Source organism: Squalius cephalus (genome assembly GCF_949319135.1).
Source record: "Squalius cephalus genome assembly, chromosome: 5".
NCBI lineage: Eukaryota > Metazoa > Chordata > Actinopteri > Cypriniformes > Leuciscidae > Squalius > Squalius cephalus.
Genome location: NC_137126.1, coordinates 25,502,949 through 25,525,556, shown reverse-complemented (window position 1 = coordinate 25,525,556; position 22,608 = coordinate 25,502,949). Strand labels below are relative to the sequence as shown.

The 22,608-nt window shown below is 36.9% G+C and overlaps 1 protein-coding gene across 2 annotated transcripts in view; it reads left to right on the top strand.

Moving 5' to 3' along the window:
* Window positions 1-8,575: 8,575 nt before the first annotated feature.
* arid3c (AT rich interactive domain 3C (BRIGHT-like)) overlaps window positions 8,576-22,608 on the top strand; it is an 80,870-nt gene continuing 66,837 nt past the window's right edge. Inside the window, exons 1-3 of one of the 2 annotated variants that reach the window (XM_079873180.1) lie at window positions 8,576-8,868; window positions 10,231-10,860; window positions 22,214-22,300. In XM_079873180.1, coding sequence (XP_079729306.1) covers window positions 8,830-8,868; window positions 10,231-10,860; window positions 22,214-22,300 — 756 coding nt within the window. In that variant the 5' untranslated portion in view covers window positions 8,576-8,829. The remainder of the gene's footprint in view (window positions 8,869-10,230; window positions 10,861-22,213; window positions 22,301-22,608) is intronic. The other variant, XM_079873181.1, reaches the window with a different exon arrangement.

Sequence of the window (22,608 nt, the reverse complement as noted above, 5' to 3'; positions counted from 1 at the left end):
TCTAAAGTCATAACTGCAAATCCATAATCAGGATGAGAACTATAGACTCCAAATTAATAGTGGATCTTTCCAGAAGTATCCAGTCTCAAAAGTGATCTAAAACAACTCTTGTCTTAGCTATTAATTATTATAAATTAATCTCATCTCATTTTAATACCTGTAAGTGTGTGTGTGTGCCTTTCTAATAATTTCTGCTGACTTGTTGCTGAGCTACAGATGTGTTTTTGAGACACCTACTGGCTGTTTCACTCAAAGGCATCCAAGGAAACAGCAATTCTTCAAGGTGCACTCAGTAGTTTTTTCCTCATTAAACATTTGCACATAAGTCAAGTTTATTTACAGCGGGGGAAATAAGTATTGAACACGTCACCATTTTTCTCAGTAAATATATTTCCAAAGGTGCTATTGACATGAAATTTTCACCAGATGTTGATAACAACCCAAGGAATCAGTACATACAAAGAAACCAAAACAAATAAGCTCAGAAATTAAGTTATGTGTAATAATGTGAAATGACACAGGGAAAAAGTATTGAACACATGAAGAAAGGGAGGTGCAAAAAGGCATGAAAAGCCAAGACAACAGCTTAAAACTATTAGTAATTAAAAAGCAATCCAGCCCCCTGTCCGTGCAAATTAATAACAGCTGGTTCAGTCCCAACGGATGGCCTACAAAAAGGTCTCATTGCCAAGGTGTCACACAAGACACATCTCATGATGGGTAAAAACAAAGAGCTGGCTCAAGACCTTCGCAACCTAATTGTTCCAACACATAATGATGGCATTGGTTATAGGCACCATTCTAAGCTTCTGAATGGTCCAGTGAGCACTTTTGGGGCCATAATACGGAAGTGGAAAGACAATCATTTCACCATAAATATGCCTCGACCAGTGCTCCTCGCAAGATTTCTGATAGAGGAGTGAAAAGAATAATCAGAAGAGTTGTCCAAGAGCCAAGGATCACTTGTGGACAGCTTCAAAAAGACCTGCAGATAGCAGGTACTGTTGTCTCAAAGAAAACAGTAAGTAATGCACTCCACCGCCATGGCCTGTATGCACGCTCACCACGCAAGACTCCATTACTGAAAAAAAAGCATGTTGAAGCTCGTTTAAAGTTTGCTGCACAACATTTGGAAAAGCCAGGGAAATACTGGGAGAATTTAGTGTGGTCACATGAGAACAAAATTGAATTGTTTGGATGCCATAATACACACCATGTTTGGAGGAGAAATAAACCTACCCATAATCTGCGTCTCATATTGACGCTAAAGGGTGCCATGTGCGTCGGATGTTGACGAAATGTCAAAAGCGTCAGTATTCGACGCCCTAGGATGAGAATGCGTTGCACACCTTGGTGTTGGCTCTTGGACAACTCTTCTGATTATTCTTTTCACTCCTCTATCAGAAATCTTGCGAGGAGCACTGGTCGAGGCAAATTTATGGTGAAATGATTGTCTTTCCACTTCCGTATTATGGCCCCAAAAGTGCTCACTGGACCATTCAGAAGCTTAGAATGGTGCCTATAACCAATGCCATCATTATGTGTTGGAACAATTAGGTTGCGAAGGTCTTGAGACAGCTCTTTGCTTTTACCCATCATGAGATGTGTCTTGTGTGACACCTTGGCAATGAGACCTTTTTGTAGGCCATCATTTGGGACTGAACCAACTGTTATTAATTTGCACGGACAGGGGGCTGGATTGCTTTTTAATTACTAATAGTTTTAAGCTGTTGTCTTGGCTTTTCATGCCTTTTTGTGCCTCCCTTTCTTCATGTGTTCAATACTTTTTCCCTGTGTCATTTCACATTATTACACATAACTTAATTTCTGAGCTTATTTGTTTTGGTTACTTTGTATGTACTGATTCCTTGGGTTGTTATCAACATCTGGTGAAAATTTCATGTCAATAGCACCTTTGGAAGTATATTTACTGAGAAAAATGGTGACGTGTTCAATACTTATTTCCCCCGCTGTATATACGAAGAGTTCAGATGCAAAAGCCTCTAAGTGCCATCTGAAATTTTCTTCTAGAATGATAATTTTTATCAAGCTTAAATGACAATTAATAGGTAATTTTCATTGTCATTTAAGTGAAATTACTGAACTTAAATATACGAGCTTGATCAAAATGATCATTCTAGAAGAAAATTTCAGATGGCACTTAGAGGCTTTTGCATCTGAACTCTTCATACAGTGCTGGGTAGTAACTGATTGCATGTAATTTTGATTATATAATCAAATTTAAAAAATGAAGTACTAATAATTATTATGTTTTAATTGATTACATTTTATTCACACAATGGCAGCAAATCATTCATAATTGATTATATATATATATATATATATATATATATATATATATATATATATATATATATATATATATATATATATATATATATATATATACACAGTATATTGTCAGGTGGCCACAAAGCATTTGACCACTGGATTAACAGAAATCATTTAACTTTTTGTTTTCTCAGCATTGCATATAAAATCAACTCCTGCTGACCACATTAACATCCACAGAGGAGCTGAGCAAAATAAACTCATTTGGCCTACACAAGGGATGCATGCAAACCTGTACACACACATGCACCTTAAGGACAGGTTTAATTACAAACACTTGGCTGCATTTCCCAACGCACCAGTGCAATAATGCTGTCTTTTCAAAGCATTACCTCCCTGTGTTAAGACACTGATAAATACCTAGAGAACAGTTTTAAATAAGATTCTGGTCATTAGTCACGAGGGGGAGAATAATTAATAAAATGCACCCACATAGAGGGCAGGAGATGAAAGCTTTAGCATAAGTTCTGCCAGGAAGACTCAATTGTTACGTCACTTTACCTTCTCATCTATCCAATCACATTCTAATACTCGTGGTATAAAAGATTGGTACTTACACACGTTTGAGTTCGCAGATGCTGACGCTTCCATTCACCTCCATCCTCCCCACCACCTCCAAGATGGATCGCTCCCTCCATCCTCCCCACCACCACCACCAGGATGGTCCCTTCCTTTACCTCACAGGGGGTCGGCTGCGCCCCTGCCTTTGTCTTCAGGCAGGATATGCATGAGTCCGGACCCTCAGATTGCGAGGTTACGAGATTAAAGAAATCTGCGTCAAAGAAATTTATTGCTTGCTGGGCTGTTAATAAATGTATAATTGTCACAGTATTTATTCTCCCGAGTCTTTCTGGTAGAACTGTAATTATGGTACCTAGCCTTCCTTTTCAACCCATACACTTTTCAACACAATGACATCAAACTGTACCAATTAAGAGTTTGTTCCAGACATTTGCAGAAGTACACACATAGGTATGGCATGATAGTTGTTATTTTGGAACATATTATTGAACATAATATTAAGGAGGAAAACACTAGCTGAAACTGAATTGATCAACAATATTTCAAAAACTTATGAATAAAAGAATGCGTTAATGTGTTCATTATCATATAGGTAAATCATGTAGTTTGAACTGATAAGATCATTTTTTAAAAATTTGATTCATCGATACTCAAATAATAATTGGAATGCATTAGAAAAAGTAAGACCCACCACAGTAATTATCATAATCATCTGCTGTTCCATTTCCAACTGTTAACTTATGCAGCTCTTGGTCAACATGTTGACTTCCTCTCATGTTTATGTATGTCGTTAAACAGCTGTTGCTTATAATCTCTAAACAGGTAGATTTATCTATAATACAGTGCTTAGCATAAGTGAACACACCCATGCTAAAGTTGTCTAAAAAGAGGAATAAAAAAATAATCTTTTGGAAATTGATCTTAATGCCTTAATTTAAAAAAAGAGGAAAACTCCAACCTTTAAGGACACCAATTTTCTTTGTGAATGAATAATGTATCATAAATAAATAAATGTTCGTCCTTAAAATACAGGGTGCTTAAGTCAGGACACCCCTATGTTAAATTCCCATAGAGGCAGGCAGATTTTTCTTTTCATGGATCCAGGATACTATGCATCCTGATAAAGTTCCCTTGGCCTTTGGAATTAAAATAGCCCCACATCATCACATAGCCTTCACCAAACCTAGAGATTGGCATGGTTTTATTTCAGTTAGCCTAATAGCTGGTTTGATTTGCAGTGAGAGATGATCTTATGGAAGGTACCCCAAAAATGAACGGGGAATTGGAACAAAAATGAAAATGAAAATTAGTGTTGATTGCGGCTTGGGGCATTAAATTTAGATCTGCTTTTGTTGCATCATACTTTTTACGTGTTTTAGACGGTTTACAGCGTTGCGCACTATAATCAATCACACACGATATGTTGAGATTTATGGAAGCTTATGGGTAGCAATATTCAATTTGAAATGTAATATGCAAAATCACAATGCAATACGTAAAATGGCAATGCATTTCTGTATTTAAATTTTAATTTTCCCATACATTTGTGCAACTTTTGGTGCAAAATGAAAATTCAATTATATAATTTACATTTGCTATTTCATACACTAGTTTTAATATGTAAATTGAATACATATTTTAATGCTTTATAAGTTGCAAAATTAAAATGAAAATGTATTACAGAAATTATTAGATGTTTAACATGTTCAAGCAAAAACTGTAGCAAAATTGTAATTTAAATGTAATTTTTTCTTAATTGCATTTACACTCACAGTTAAGACACTTGCGATTGCATTTCCATTAAGTGTCCCGCAATGAATGTAGCAAAATTCAATGTGCAATTTGAAAATGCATTCTGAGCCCGTCCCGATGATCACGTGCCCGTCCCGCCCTGTCCAATGCTGAGATCTGCGCACTCAAATTATAGTTTTAGTTTAACCTGTAACAAAAAAGTGTAGAGATTATGTAGGCTAAATAAGATATTCATTTTATTGTCAGCCTAATCGATTAGCAGAACTTTGTGAGTTCGTGATGAATTAAGGTGAGTGATTATAAGGGAGCGCTTTTATGTTTTATTATCGGCCTTGACTTTTTCACGATACCTCGAGTAGGCCTACCTTATTGATTTTATAAAACGGTTACCACACACACAATACAAATATTAAAGCCAAAAATAGTCCCTGGCCGTGACCAGCAACAGAAGTTACATTATTTCGACGCTAGATGGCGGCAAAGACTGTCTTTATGAGTGAGTCAGTCAGTAGAGAATAGTTTAACTTGTGAACACTGAGAAGCAAGACGCAACAACAGACAAAATCATGGCACGGGGAAACCTCTTAACTGTTAAAACGACAAGATATAGCAGGGGGACATTCAAACGGATTGTTTATTACGAATATAGGACTGAGCTGAAGGAAAATGCTATATCTACTGTAAATGCTGGTACACTCGCTTACTCGATCTCTCACACTCTGTCTCTACTCTATAGCGTCAATGAACAATACATGTTTACGTTAAAGGAACATGCCGACTTTTTGGGACTTTAGCTTATTCACCGTATCCCCCAGAGTTAGATAAGTCCATAGATACCTTTTTCATCTCCGTGTGTACTGTAACTCTGTCTGACGCACCCACCGCTAGCCTAGCTTAGCACAAAGACTGGAGGTAAACGGCTCCAGCTAGCATACTTCTCCCAATAAGTGACAAAATAACGCCAACATTTTCCTATTTACATGTTGTGATTTGTATAGTCACAGCGTGTACAAATAATAAGGTCACATGAGACACAGCCATCTTCTAACTATATACATAGGCCTACTGGGAACTATTATTCTCAGAAGGCGAAGCACTGCTACTTGGGCGGAGTGATTTGCTCGCAGCACATGAGAAGCCCCGTGGTGAGGGAGTAAATCACTCCGCAGAAGCAGTGCTTCGCCTTCTGAAAAGGGTGAAATAAAAGATGAAAAGAGTATGTGTGGACTTACCTAACTCTGGGGGATACGGTTAATAAGCTGAAGTCCCACAAAGTTGGCGTGTTCCTTTAAGAGTGGTTGTTGTTATAGGTGTTGTGTCGTGGAAGCGGTCATAGCTGTTGACCAATCAGAATCAAGGACTGGAACTAACCATTTTATTAGCGTGCTTAGAATTTGAAGAAAACTTATGTTTTGCTGCATTGGGTAAGGCAATGGCTTGCCTGTTCAAATTATAGTGGTTCGTGAATTTTTAATCCTGGGATAATGTAGGTTGTTGATAGATGAAACGTAAATATTTCATGACTTTCTATTTAAATGTGTTTTTAAGGAGGAATCGCGTAGCCTTACCCTGGAGCTGGTTCACCCTCCTTCTATGCCCCCTGCCTTCTACTTTCCAATGCATGGAATGCTAACTATTTTTCTCTTTTTCGTTGGTTCTTTACACTAATTTGATAAGTATTCTTAAAAAAAAAAAAAAAAGAAGAAGAAAAAGAACTTTTGAAATGTACTTAACATTTATGCTTTATTTTTTAACAATTTAGATTTTCACTAAAGTCAAACCAAGGTCAGATAGGGTAGAACTTGTTCAGATATAAATGTGATGTAGGCTACCTGCATTCTGTACGTCTTTTGAGAATTTCTGAACTTGCTATGCAGTTTTTTACCTATTTTGAGCCGAAGAAAAAATGCATGAAAATTATTACTTTGCATATGGCACATTCATGACTTAAATTCTGAATATAGTCATGATTTTGTTGTCATGATGAATGTAATAAGTGATTGAGCTACACTGATGTAATTTAGTTATTGCGGCTATTTTTTCCTCTCAATCACACCATTGTGCTTTATCTGTTAAGCCAGCCAATGTATTAGTATTATTGAATTCACTCAGTTGCTATCTTAGAGCTGATGCAAAGCACAAACACTTCCATGCTTTCATTAGCTAAGTGTTTCTGAGGATGTGAGTGCCATGAAAAATAATCTGACAGTAAGTTTTATGCAAGTCATTTTATAGCTGAAACTGGATCATGAAATATGTCATGATAATAAATAGCATTAGCATTGTGGAACACTACATTCATCCTGTTTTAAATTTTGGCATTCATCTCTTACTAAAGTATAAAGAACATTATAGCTCAGTAATGGCTCTTAAATTGTAGTATTGTTTTGATGTATCATGAACAGCAGGTGGCGATGTTAAACAATTTTTTCACACCATTAACAGTTAACATTTATTTCAATCCACTTAGAAGTTTATCTCACATTGTTAGAACAGAGCTTATGTTTACATAACCTTGACAAAGGTAACCTCAGTTTGATAGTCTAGGTTTTGCATTAGATAAAGTTAATTAAAGTTAATTGCATTAGATATTTGGCGTGTCCCAAATACTGTATCTTCTTTTTATTAGTTATAATAGAAAAGTCTCACTTTTGTTCTAAGATATGCACACATTATAATTTATTGATTGTGTAAAGTGTGTGATTTCAATCCTGTCATTGAGAAATTTCTCTGAGCACAGTTCACTGTGTCAAACATATTAACCATCATTCTAGCCTAATCAGTGTCAGTTCAAGACCTTAGCCTTGCATTAACTTGAATGGATTGTAACCATGGAATGATTATCAATTTTGCTCAACAGTTCGAGGGCATAAAGCAACACAGGATTCTTGCAGGAGTTATTGGGGTCAAAAGATAATGGGATATTTCATCATAATCAGAGAGCAGTGGGGTCATGGGAGAAATTACCTGCTGTTCAGTGCTATCTGGACTTATTCAGACATCAAATGTATGACAGTCAAACATTGTTTATCTCTCTCTCTCTCTCTCTCTCTCTTTCTCTCTCTCTCTATCTTACAGCCATGATTCAGAGGATGCTGCAAAGGCTTTAGTTTCATTACCACAAAATTGTTTAAAACCCTAAAAACTGTGGTAATGACTAATGTAGGCCTACTTTTCTGAAATTATATGGAATTCAATTGTAAGTCTGTTTATCGGTTCATATAATTACAAATCTTGGATAATTGCAGGGCGAATGGCAATTACATGTTCTGCAGTCAGAAGGGTGTATTTACAGAAGACTATAACACTCGATATTTATCAGCACTATTTAAGTCTGTCTAGATGCTGGTGTAATGCAACGGATTGACTTTTATTCTGTATGATGAATGAACATTGGCTGCATTTTACATTAATGATAAAACAGTTGCATTTAATTCACTGTCTAAATTGCACATCTTAAAATCAAATCTGGGATTTTAGTATTTTCAGTGACCCCTTATTTCATTGCTTTGATAATAATAGATGTAGTGTGTGCAACATACAGGCAGCTATAAATAAACATTTTCAACAAACGTAAAGTATTTGACCGATTTCCAACAGTCTCTCGCTACTCTTGTTCAGAAACACATAAATAGTATGTAGAAATGTAAGCGCGCAGATGTTTTGAAGAACATCTTGCGAGTGAGATCATACTATAATTATTTGCGTTTCAAAGCTAAAACCATCTTCGACCTTTGAATAGCTCTTTCTACTTATTCTACACTTTCAGCTCTCAGTCGGAGCATTCGTGTTAAATATGAACTGTTAAAGCGTTCAATTAGTTTCAAATGAAGTTGAAAGTGTAGTATTTGAAGAGAAGCGCGCGCAGGAAAAGCTGCTCAGCTGTATTTCTGTTGGCTGAGTGCAGACCCTGCCCTGATTGCCTTATATCCATGTCTATTGACGTGTAGAGAGCAGATGGAGGCAGAGGGACTGATCTGATGATCTCTAGTTCTCAGAGGTCATTCTCGCTACAGTTACAGCCACTTGTTGCCAAATCTCTCAGAGACCGCGAGCGCGTCGCGAAACCGCTTTCATAAAGAGCTATTTCTTTGCTTTCACGACACAGATCTAGATGTTGAGACGGGAATACAACCACTTCTGACTTTGTTTGGGGGAAAAAGGTCACTTTTGAGCAAATTCGTCGCATTTGACGGGAGAAGCATGGTTGACAACACAAGCATAGCAACTAAATCTGCACTGGTAAGCACGCGCTTTTGCTCCTCGGGTAGAATATAGAGTTGTTTACTCGGTACATTAATTTAAATATTGTATTTCGATCTTTAGTGCACTTATAAACTGTTTATAGATTACCGCATGCAATCATTACCTACGTTACATTACACTCGACCTATAGCTACTGTACCGTCAATAGCAATAGGCTATACATTGTCATATTTCTGTCATTGAATAGTTCGAGGTCGTTTTTTGCACATCGCATCAGAAATGTGACATAGCTTCATTGATGCTGACCGTCAGGTTTATGTAGTTGATCTTGTTAGTGGAATGATTTCCATAGGAAACCACGATTCTTGCCTAACCCAGTAAGTTACATGCAAAGTTATTTTATGCTGAACTGCTGCACTGATTTGATCGGTAATGTCATCCGAACATAAAAATTAGTCCACTAAATTGAAAAGTTGAATTGCTGCATAAATTAAGTTAAAGGGGTGCCTAAGTTACAGTGATGAGTTCAGTTTTTCAACTAGCCTACTTTAATTGCTAATGAAGAAAAACTAGTAAAAATAACAAATTACGGGACAAGTTAAATGGATGGAAACAAAGTTAGGACATTGATGAGAAGATTTTTACAATGTGCATCAGTCATGTATTTTTCTATATAAAAAAAAGGCCTACAGTGTTTTTCCTTTTTTAGGCTATAGCCTACTTGTAGACAGCTGTTTAGTAAAATAACTAGGCTATTTCAACCAGTAGCCTATGGAAATGACTTTCAACTAAAGTTTCGACATACTTTTAAATACATTTTGACATATATTTTCTACATTTTAAAGAACGTCTGCTAAAACTATTAAATGTAGCCTAATTTTCGTGATCAATCTGTCTGGGCACATTGTAATTTGGCGCCACTAGTTTATCTAGCTAAACAACCTAAAATACTTTAGGTAAATAAAGTAAAAACTAGTTTTTGTAGATTATAGTTTTTGTAACTATAGTTCTGATATGAAAAACTACAATAAAATTATACAAAATGTTTTTACGTTTTATTGTAGCCTACTGCCTGAAACTGATTGACAGTGTGTGAACTAGCCTACTTAGTTATTAGGCTACCTTCTGTTTTCTTCTTTTCTTTTTTGATGATAGGTGAAAATACGTGCTTCAACTAACTTAAAATGTAACATTTATACTTACTAAAAACGCCAACTAGCCTACTTGTATGAAAAGTAGCCTACTTTACTCCCCCCTCCCCCATCCCCAACAAAATATTTTGGCATATTTTTGCAGGGGGCTCAAGTCTTAATTAACGGGGGTCTGACTCCACTAAACCCCCATAATTCGCACCACGCTTCCAGCTAAATTTTAACATTTGTATTGTATTGCCCATAGCAAGCCGCTTTCTCGTCGGCGAGCACTCTTCCTCTGCTGGTCAGCTCCTCCAGCGCCCACAGTCAGTCGAGCGGCGGCGGCGGGATGAAGCTGGAGGCGGTCATGGAGAACCTGCAGCGACAGCAGGCGGCTCGACTCGCCCTGGAGGAGAAGATCCGCCAAGCCGAAAAAGATAAAGACATCAGGTCTATGGTGGAGTCGCAGATTCATCAACAAGCTCTGGCATTCCGCCACTATCAAGCAGCTGTCAGGGGAGCGTTCGCTGCGGGAGCTCCGAACTCGAGCTCCGGCCACCCAAATGAGCGCACAGCCGACTCCGACATCGATGATGATGATGAAGCTGACCTAGACTTGGACCGCGGCATGGATGATGAAGAGCGCGACTTGGATGAAGATGACAGTTTGAACGAGGGTGGAGGGGATGAAGATTTGGAAGGACCCCTAGCGCACTACCCACCGCGCCATGCTGTTTATCCCAGTGCGGGGCAGTCTCCAAAAAGTACCCCGATACATCTATCCAGAATCCAGCCTCCCTATCCAGGTCCAGGACAGGCTGAATCACCGAGTGGTTTGGCACCACAATCACAATCGCAGCACCACGAATGGACTTATGAGGAACAGTTCAAACAGGTATGTCCATGAGTGAGATTCTAGAAATGCACTTTAATAACCATTGAATGTGCACTCTGGTGAACCGTATGGTGATTACTAATGTAGAAAGTTTAAAAGCATGAAGTGAGATTGGGTTCCGTCCTGTGTGAAACTACTTGTTGAAGTCTCAGTATCTTTCATAACTAAACAGCTAGTCGTCATCATAAACAAAAAAAACAAAAAAAGATTTTTCCAGAGGAAACGACATGGCAGTGCTAGAACTAGTCTAGACTCTTGATTCATGCATTGACATTATATATTGAGAATATCATGTTTAATTGGTGCTTTAGTGTCCAGTTTCATCATTACCATGCAAACAGCCTGCACTGTAAATTTTTCCCACTACATTTTTAAGTAAAATCAAACTTACTGCAGTAATAGGTTTAGTACATTACACTTTTTGGACTACTTTGGATTTAGAAAGATTAATTGCCTAAACACTTGCTTAAATTATTTAAATAATAAACATTTCATAATTTAGGTCTAAAAGTGTTTTTTGCAGAGTACATAAAGAACAAATGTGTTTTTATTAGAGTCTTTGCTGTTGATGTGTGTGAGTACAAAATACTAGTGTGGCTTCAATTGGTTTTGACTGTTTTAAAACAGATTTTTGTATTGCAACTGAATGTTTTAGTTATTCAAAGTCAACTAGAACAACTGTAAATTCAGGATTATTTATGTGCGAGTGAGAATGTTTCTGAGTTATGCTGCAGCAGTTTAGTTCCACTGTATTCTCAGGGGATAATTTAGAGTGATACACTGAGAGTGAGGCTCTTAAGCAAACACAGATCTATACGGAACGAGCCTGGATGGACTTGTCATTCCTTATTTATGATAGATCATTCAGAGACCTGGCCAAATGAGACATGCACATTAGTGTCTGCATTAGTGTAAGCACTGGCTTAACGTAAAGGATACAGTGCAGTTTGAATAAAGACATCTGCTTTGATTGACATTGATGAAATTGAGGAAAATTGTGCATCAAAAGTATCTCAAACTAATTCAACAGAAGAAATTTAAACTGCAGTTGTCATCATGTAAATAGATAGTTTGGTTTTAATTTATATTATATTAATTTAATTTATCATGTAAGATTAATACCAACCAACCACAATCTTTTCTTAAAAAAAAAAAAAAGAAAAAAAAATCTACTGAGGACAGTGTTACATAACAATTAATGTTGTTTTGCAGAAGTCTAGGATATGCATTTTGTAATCGCTATTTGGACAAATCAAGTGAAATGCAGAAACAATGAAAGGATGCCGATGGCATTTGGCAGACTGACTGGAGCCAGTGTACTGCCTGTTTTCAACACTTTAAAAAAAAATGTCTAAATGCTATGAAGGCCTTCTTGAAATAAGAATGGCTGTTTTGAGGAATGTAAAAATAGACTGAAGCATTAAACTTGTGTGACCAAATTCCTGGTGTCTGTATTTACGAAAGTAATTCAAACGCTAAAGATAGACCATACTTAGCTTTGAAAGAACTTTCAAAGTCAGCTCAAATTGTTCTGTACAATATTTCTTAATTCAAACTAAACCCAAAGATCGAAACAACTCAATTATGAAAACTAAATATAAGGTCTTAAAAAAGCTATATATGCATAACATTGTTTGCACTTTGTCATAAATTCATTTCTCTTTCAGTTAAGCGTCAGATGGATGTGTGTAGCAATTCTATTTGCACTGATATTAAAAATGAGTCATTCAACAAAGGAAAACAGAATAGATAGGAAAGAGAGCCAGACAGGGAAGGATCGGAAGAGACTAAGTTAGACCGGTTGCCATATGGCCGTTTATTGTCAAAAAGCAGTGAGGGGAGAGGGGAAAAAAAGCAAGTAGTTGCGTAGAGTTTTGGCAGGAATGCAGGAAACTAGACCTGGTGGCATTCCAACCTGGCTCCCTCCCAATAACGTTGGGATATCCCTCTCAGGCTGCGTATGGGTCGGCTCGAAGCCAAGCCATTACGAAATAGGAACAAACTGCATACTTCTCCACAGTCTAGCCAGACAAACATGTGTGTGTGTGTGTGTGTCCACAAAGAGAATCACATTCTGTTGTACACTTAAATATTTATTGCTTTTACTTTTATTTATTTAGTGTTTGTTTGCACAAGTTTTCTTTGCTTTGCACAAATGTTATTGCTTTCTGCAGCACTGTTTTCTGAAACAGATTTTTTTTTTTTTTACTTAAAATCTTTTATAATATTCTAAAAATCTTTACTGTCACTTTTGATCAATTGAATGCATCTTCGCTGAATAAAAGTATTAATTTCTTCGAAAAACCACACTGACATCAGACTTCCGAACGATAGTGTATGGCTTATCAAACTGGCTCCACTTTAGAGTAAATATGCTTTATCAGCAGGCTCTATATCTCAACCTATTTGAAGCACATATCAAATGCTCACTAAAGGTACAGAGTGTACTTTTTCCCCTAAGCAAATATCACTCTTTTGATTACTCAGTCCGACCTCCACTTTGGTTTCGGGGCGTATGTTTGATCCCCCCGTCCCCCCCGTCTCTCCCGTCTCTCTCTGCCATGTTTTGCAAACATGAAAAAAACTCACATAATGGCTTTTTCCCATAACAAGGATTTTACAGGACCATAGGGGGGGCTGGGCAGTGCTGAACGGGGTGGAGGAAACCTGGCAGTGGTGTTTGGTTTCACTATAAGCTTGTGGAAAAGGAGGTTTCTCTTTCCTTCTTCAGTCCGCTTTAGTTAAATTAGTCTAATAGAATTTTTGTATATTCATTTTTTTTTTTGCCTCAGAGGATATTAGCACTCTCCAAACTCTGAGACATATCAACTGTTTCAGTCTCTAGAAGTAATGGTTCGAAACCTGTGTAAATTCAAAATAATCTGTTTGCATTTTATAATTGCCGTTCCAAGCAGATTATCGAGTATCGAGGCAGCCAGCTGTGACCTAATTTACTCAAACGCTCACGATTAAGCAAAACATCTCTTGGAGAAAATAGGAAATGAGGCAATTGTGAAATCACTGAAAGGAAGACAACGTTCCCCCCCAGCCAGGAAGGCGAAGTAGTCTTTGTGGTTAAACAAACTTTGTCAGTGGGCAGGGGTTTAAAGATATGCACCTTTTTGTTTTGCTGGATACTTTTGTGAAGAGGAAAAAAAACTTGTGGAAGTGAGAGACAGAGGCTATATGCACCCAAAACAGCCTTAACCCATGAGCCTCTGCGGATAGTCTGCTGATATATTTAAATGGCCAGTCCTAAAGTCTTCTCAAGTAACACACTTCAATTCAAGCCCATTAATACCATCATAAAAATGTTTGGAGCCCTTCTTTGAAATCGACACATGCACACACGCACACACACACACAGTAACTCCGGTGTCAACACAAGACATTCCTTGACTTTACAGGCCTGCTCCACCCCTATGGTATCCCCTTCTGTTTGATTGCTCTGCTTTGCTCATATGTTTTGGGATCCTGAGAGCCATTAAGTGCCCCAGCATGAAGTCTCAAACTGAAACACATGCATGGAGCTAATTCTCCATATGGCACAGAGGTTGTGATTTTTACCTAGCAGCACTATCGTTAGCCTTCTGTGGTATGAGCTAACCCAGGCCTTCCGACAGCTGTGGCAGGTTCATTTTGGACGTGTGCTGTCAGTGGAAATATTGAGTAGAATTCCAGTCTTTTCAGTTTTAGATTGCCTTATAAATAAGAGCCTCCTTTAGCTGTGTCCAATTGGTGGGTTGTTATAAAATCCCTGTTGACATGTCATCAGCTGCCAGAATTGAGGAGAGCTGATAAGCCTACTCTGAACATGAACCATTCTGAACATTCAGAACTGATCACAGGCCCACACCTAGAGCTATATCATCTTGCTCACTGACTATAATAACAAAAACAGTGTCACGTCAAAGTGAGAGCGTTCCACTTTCACTGTGTTTGCCACTGTCTCGGTCATCAAACCCTGTTAGTGAATGTATGCATCTTTTTGAGTATATCTTGAGAAAGAGGCTGATAAATGGGTCTTTTTATTTGAATGTTTTTTTTATAATTAAAAAGGTTATATTTTCATTGGTGTAACCTATTGTATTCAGTTTAAATGCACAATATATTAGTATCATACCAGTTTTAATATTGAATTTTTAGCTCTGATATAAATGAATTTACTCAACCCAAGCCATTGTAGACCACATGGTATCATTTAGACACATGAACTGTGTAGGCTATATGTTTTCTTTATTTTTACATTTAGATTACCCTATGTAATCTTTACCCTATTTAAATGTAATCTTTAGCAAATCTCAAAATAAATACTGTATAATTAAGTACTTATAGCCTAATGTTTTTATGCCTAAATTCACTTGTAAAACTATTAATTTTATTACTAGTATGTTTTATTGTTATTTTTATGTAATATATTATATAATTTTGTATTGAATATTGGCCATAACAGTGTTTCTCACTTTATTGTGGGACTGGTGGGTGTACCTCAGTCCCTCTAGGGGGTGTCCAGGGCCATGGAAGAAAATGTTGTACATTTTAAAGTTAAATTCATCAATCTGGTGCAGTTGAGAGTTAAAAATTAGGAGCTTCAAGTCAACCCATGTCCAGTGTGCAAATTGAACAAAGACGGTGAATTGACTTGTACCTGAAATTCAAAGGGGACTCAGCCCTCTTTTTAGTTGTGATATAGTGTCTCAATCTACATTAATTTAACACTGGTGTTTTAGAAATCTAAACAATTAGAATATAATGATAATAATAATAATAATAATTTTTAGATTATTATTATTCCCATGATAGCCATATATTTTAAAACAAATGCACTGTAAAATAAAAGAATATTTCATAAGTATATTATTAATTTACTTTACACTACAGTAGGGTAATTACAATACATTTGTCCTAATTTCGACACTTAAAACTGCAAGAGATAACCATAGGGCTTTTATTTTGAAGGAAACTGCAGTTGAGCTTTTATTTTGGTGGAAATCTGCAGTTTCTTTGAAAACAGGTTAACAAACACTTCTCATTACAAATTAAGTGAAATGCTGTAATCATCTGCCCATCATTTTTTTTTTTTTTTATTATTTGAATGTGAAAATAAAGCGTAACTGGTATCTGTTGCATTCCCAATTGCATGCTAAACTTACAGCACATACAGAGATGGAGTTCACTGCATTCATTCACTGTAAACTGAGCCGTTCAGTGAGTGGTGGACGAAAGATAATGTTTTTTTGATGGCCGATGCCGATATAGACATATATATTTACACACTTTATATAAATTTGAATTAGGGCTGCATGATTAATCACAATTTCCATGTAATCGCACTTAAATCGAGATGGCTTATCGCTATTTTGAAATCGCAAAGGCTGCGATTATTTGTTATGCGCAGCTTGTCATTGATGTACGGCTCTGTAAGCGCTGAGAGTTTGAGTCACTTATAACGTGCATTTGAAAAAGCAACACGCGTCAAACAGCTTTCCAAACATGAGAAGCATTTAATAACCTCTTGTCCAACAAAAGACAACATTTAATAACATGCTTTTACTCCAAACTCACTTCATAATGACAGTTGAGCATCCCTCTGTGAAATGATGTGGCTTCTTACACATAATAAGGGAGTTGTGTGTTGGTCATGTTTAATCAATCAAAGCATTTCAATCTCCTGTTTATTCAGCTACAGCGATAGGGATTTCCTGGAATGACGGGCGTTATCGTACTTCTGCGGCGGGGCATATTTGGCGTGTCTGCGTGAGACGCCCTCTGGTGTTCAGATGAAGCAGCATTTACTACCGTTTACTACTCATTTTAATAAATTAGAAATAAATAATTTAAAAATGAATAAAAACTATAAATCTCTAAATTAAACACTTTAGATGGCAACTACTTGACTATGAGCAGATCGCATGAACAAAGTGAGCGCATTGTTTTGAAACATGCAGCACAAACAGACTTGGTTAAGTTGTAGCCTTTTACAATTTGATAAGGGGATTAAGCCATATTGTGCTTCCGATTTTAGTTAGTTTGACATATACTTTGCCAAAGCAATGGTGCAAAACACAACGTTAAAGACCTTTTATGTTATATAGAGAAGTTTAAATATATTTTTGGTTCATTATGAAACTGGCGGGACAGATTAGACTGGCTTGCCGCCACAATGTAGTTAATGAATGGTAAACACTGCATAACATAATAATTATCAGCTTATCTGTATTTGTATCTGTACAGGGAGATGGATTTGTTTAACTTGCCTTTTTAATGTAGATGTCACTTTTTAATTACAGGAAACTTGGCCTTTCTTGTGTAGCTTGCAAAAGTCATAGGGCAGTGAACAAACTCAGCAAATACTAATATGGTGTGGTTATAAGAAGTGACACCTTCTCCAAGCACAAGTATACTCTGTTTTGCATGGCACTGTAATACATAACATACCCTATTAATGATCTCCATAGCTTTTCAACACTAGCTTTTGCCCTTAATCTGAAGAATGAGGTGTGATTTCAAGCAGTCGTAGAACACATGGCATCATTTGGACACACAATTTAGAGTGTATGTGCCCTGCGTGGTTTCCTGTATGCTGGAGTCAAGTGATCAGAGGTAGCCCATGTGAATTGTGAATTTTGCAGTGAAATATTCTAGTAATAATATGTTTTTGTTATCTTTTTATCAGTTCTAGATCAGGAAAATACTAAGTACGCCTAGCTTCATTAAGTCTGAGAAACGTTCAATCACTGTGTTGTCTAAAACATGGGAATATCATTGCTCATTTATTAGCAGTCACTGTGGATTGATTTCGCAATACACTTTGTGATCATGGTTGCCAGGCATAATCTGTGCAAACATTATGTCCAGGATATAAACTAAATGTTCTGTTCACTTCGAAATTACATAATCTATATACAGTACCTGAACCAGTAGAAACCTTCACAGATTGTGCAGTAGATAACTTTTGACATGCTTGAATATGGTGCAGTAATTGAGCAGAGGTTTTTTTGTATTATTTCACGTTGAGTGCAGCAATGCCATATTATCATTATACATGCATGTGATATATTGTTTTAAGGTCATTTACTGCACACTCTGTGCAAGGTTCATCATACATTTTTCTTGGTACTTGAAGTAAATGAGCTATTAATGGACATACAGAGCCGTTTTACCTTCAGTTCAAGAGTAATGGTCAGTAAAGGAATGCCTGATCTTTTGCAGTGTGTTTAGGCTAAGCTGGAGCTCAGCAGTAAAACATTTTTAGATCATATTGCTTTTGGCTTTGCATTTTAGTTTTTGGTGCTAAAGTGTTTTCATTTCTCCTTGTGTCAGTATCAGTAAGACACATACAGTGCAGTGAGTATTAGATGGCAGCAGGCAGCAGCTGAGGTCTCATGTCATCAGTCTCGGCCCATATGGCCTCACGTGTCAGCGTTCATTAAGGTGAAGAGTTGTAATGAAAGATAGGGAGGAATCAAGCATTGAGTGTCTTAGGCTTACGGTCAGAATCAGATACTCTCTTTACAGGATTAGCTTCATCAGCACATCCCCCCATCCTAATGATCCCTCACAAAACACACACACACATTTTTTGTGTGTGTTTATATGAGTTTATTACCATCTGATTGGTTCGGTCAAGCATTTAGATATGTCCATATAGTACGCATTGTGTTCTAATTAGGTGTGATGCAACAAGTGTCCAGTGACAAGCAATTTGTCTGACCACACTGCACAAAACGGCTGCATGATGTAACACAGTCACATCCAGAAGATGCGTTTAATTCTAGGGATTTGCAAAACCGACTAGTTGGTGGCTTGCCCGAAGGACTATTTGTATAATCTGGCTTAAAGGAGAACTCCGGTCAATTTTAACATTGAGCTCATTTTTTTGTAAATTTGGAGTGCTGTCAGTACAGAGAACAACGACAAAAATCGGTGTTGCCTACACCGTGTTATCCTCTTTTTAAAATTTGCACCCTGTTGACTTCAATGGGGCAAGTTTTAAACCTGCTTTTAGCCTCTTAACATCCTTGATGTGTCATTACAAGTGCCCAGCCATGTGAGTGATTCCTTCAGAGTCAACACGCGGTGAATCTGACTGCAGTAGATGTGCAAGATATGAATAAAAATGATGTTATTTCAGCCAGCTCACATACCTGTATTTACATCCTGTTTTCGGTTGAAGTCCACAGTAGTCGATTGTCGAGTTCGGGCACATGATCGTACGTACTAAACCTATGCGCGTGAACTCGACAATCGACTACTGTGGACTTCAACCGAAAACAGGATGTAAATACAGATATGTGCGCTGGCTGAATAAACATCATTTTTATTCATATCTTTCACATCTACTGCAGTCAGATTCACCCGCGTTCACTCTGAAGGAATCACCCACATGGCTGGGCACTTGTAATGACACATCAAGGATGTTAAGAGGCTAAAAGCAGGTTTAAAACTTGCCCCAAATTTTAAAAAGAGGATAACACGGTGTAGGCAACACCGATTTTTGTCGTTGTTCTCTGTACTGACAGCACTCCAAATTTACAAAAAAATGAGTTAAAATTGACCGGATTTCTCCTTTAAGGGAATGTTGTATAATTTTGACATCTTCCCATACTTGCAATGAGAAGCGGTTATCCACCTTTTTCCTGACGAGCCTATTGCGCTTTGAATTATTGGAGCCAGAGGCACTTTCGTTTTGGGAAACTTCTACTCAAAAAGACTGAAACAAATCATTTCAAATAATAAGGTTGTGCTACAAATAAACTTTATCAGCCAGTTTGACTGAATGAGGTGTACAATTTCCGGGGTTTTTTTTCAGACATCAGAAGAATAACGTAACGCTTGGTAATTTAAAGTGATGTGGCATCACAAGAATATCTGTGGCCGCATTCTTTTCCTTCTGATTATTTTCTTTTTTTCCTTTGTATTCCTCTTTAATAGCATGATAAGACAACATATACTGCACATTTGTGGTCTGCTCTCCCGTTTTAATTTACGATATATCACATGAATGATTAACTGTAATTTACTAAAAATCCCTCGTTTTTCTCTCCAAATCCTCACGTCTCATTCCAGGTTTGTTTTCACACGGATGCTTTAAAAATGTAATTGTCTCCCATTTTCACTTCTAATCCCTATTAGCAGTGTTTATTGGAAAGTTTCTACAGCAGGTAAATAGAATATTTGTTATGTCAAAATGATGGAAAGCATGTTTGAATATTATTACTCAAGTCAATTCTAAAGTTAATAAAACATTTTTGATCAAGACAACGCATGTTACATAATATAGACAAATATTACTACAGTGAAATGTAACCCATCCGTAATATTCTTGCGGAAAGAATCAAGCTTTTGGGGTTATTTATGGTCTGTTGTAGTAATGTTAATGCTTTTACACTTTTAAGTTTCCTTTTAATGTTCAATGGTTGAAGGGGGCGTAGAAAAATGTCACTTCATTGTACCAAGTTTTTATAAAAAAGCGTATTATTGCGTTCATAGATTGAACCTTTCACTGATTGTTTACAGTTTAAGTTACTCCCATAATTTGCGCAAAGCGTCATGGGGTGTATGAAAAAATTGGATAAACCGTCTGTAGTCAACAAAAGAAAAGTTTTAAGGGTTCCTGCCAAATAAAAGTTTGATAGTTTAATGTTTGAAAATGAAGAAATTAAGACTGCCATAAATATTATTATATAGTATTTTTTATTGTACAGGGAAATATATAAATAGTTTAATTATGTTATATTTTATTTAGTAAAAATAATAATAATATTTTGTTTTAGTAATCCTTCACAACATTTTTGGCCAAATTTTGCATCCCTACGAATTAGTGTTTTCAAAAATATTTATATTTCGATATGTATCGATACTGAAATATCTGAAATGGTTCCAATACCACTTTTCTGCATTATTGATACACCGATACCAGCTGCGTGTTCTCACACTCTCTTCGCTCCAGTTGAATAGTGCTTGTTTTGCGCATAATTTTAGTCATTCCCGCAGCTTTCACGTTCACACCAAATGCGCGTGCACCACTGATCTATACAAGTGGCGTTCTCATCAAGCCTCCTCTCATACAGCTTGTGAGTACCAAATTGACTTCTTTTCCGTGGCTTATTGTGCTTAAACTGTCAAATACTCACAACATTAAGTCAAAATGCCCATCTGGGCGATGTTGTGTATCCATGTTGTGTAACAGTAAATTGGATCCATGTATAAACTCTTAAAGTCACAGCAGCCTAATGTTCCTGCTGCTGTCTTACATGTTAATCAAAGAACATAATGCAAATAGAAAATCAATCCATGCTCTTGTAACAAATTGTAAGCATTAATCTGTATTTCATTTTTACAATGAAGACTATCTAGTGTAATTTTTACATTTAAATACTTTATTTCATTTCTGTAGTGTTTCTTACCTGAATACTAGCCTACAGTTATACCCACTTGAAAAACGTAAGCACTGTTCATTTAATTTGTCTCTTTATTCTAATCTCTTTATTTGTGCTATCGTTTGCAATTTGTTTATTTGTTATTATTGTATTACTGACTGTTTACTTGTCTATTTTTTGTAAATTTAGTTCAGTTTCAAGTAAAGCCTTGTGTAAGCTATTGTAACAAAATGACCAAAATGATCTAAAAATTATGAGAATAATAAACTAAATGAATTCTACTTAACTTTTTCTGCATCACACCTGATTAGGAGCTGGTGTCAAATGTGTCGTTTTTAAATTTGCTGGGAACATCATTGAATATTTACAGTTATAACTGATGATTGTGCTCTCTAGCATTTTGAAACCAAATCGATCAAGTCTATTTGACATCTTTGTGTTAGTTTTGTCTGTTTATGTAAACTGTTAGTGTAATGCTAGTAGTAACACCCTTTTCCTCAGCAGTTGAATCATTTATAAGATGGAGGGTAATCTCAGCCTGACCCATTCAGTCTGATTCAGAGACACACATGGGGCTAAAGATCACATGTAACATTAGTAAATTAGCTTGTTGCTTAATCCCACAGGAGATTTTAAGATAATGGAGCACAGACGGCAGGTTTTGGGGTTGAAAAAAAAGTGAATAGAGGGAGAAGTATGTAAGGGTAAAATGGGGGTGGAAAGAAAAATGAAAGGGCTGTTGTCTGAGAATATGAATGCAAATATAAAATTGTATGGCTAATCCAACTCACTTGCCTGTTAGTACAATGTCTGGTACTAAAGCAACTAACACCAGAATGTTTTGTGTTGTGACCTTTACTTTGTTTAAAACAAATGCCGTCTTTCATTGCTGACTTCATTAGCATGAGTCAAATGTAGTTCTTTCTACGTCCCAGCCCGTGATTTCAGTTTTGCCCTTGACATGTGTTCAGTCAGGCCAAGGCAGCGGGCCAGGAAGGAAGCTGAAAGATTCGAGTGTTGCTTTCGGTGGCGGTGGCTCTTCTTCTCTGATTCAGGAGGTCAGTAATCACCCCCACCCCCCATTCCTCATCTCTTCATTCAAATTGCACACACACCCCCTTTTACTTGCCTCAGGCCTCTATGTAACAACCGCTCCAACCAAACAGTAGTGACATTTTGGAGAACTTGCGCCTGTTTCCATGATAGTGTTAAAGACAAAGACCAGTGTGGAATCTTTGTACAAACTCTCCCAAGTCATTTAAAGGGATAGTTCACTTGAATAAAAAAAGAATAAATTGTTTTTGTATGGTTTTGCACCCCATTGGCTTTAATTGTTTGGACAACAACAAAAAAAGCAGACATTTTT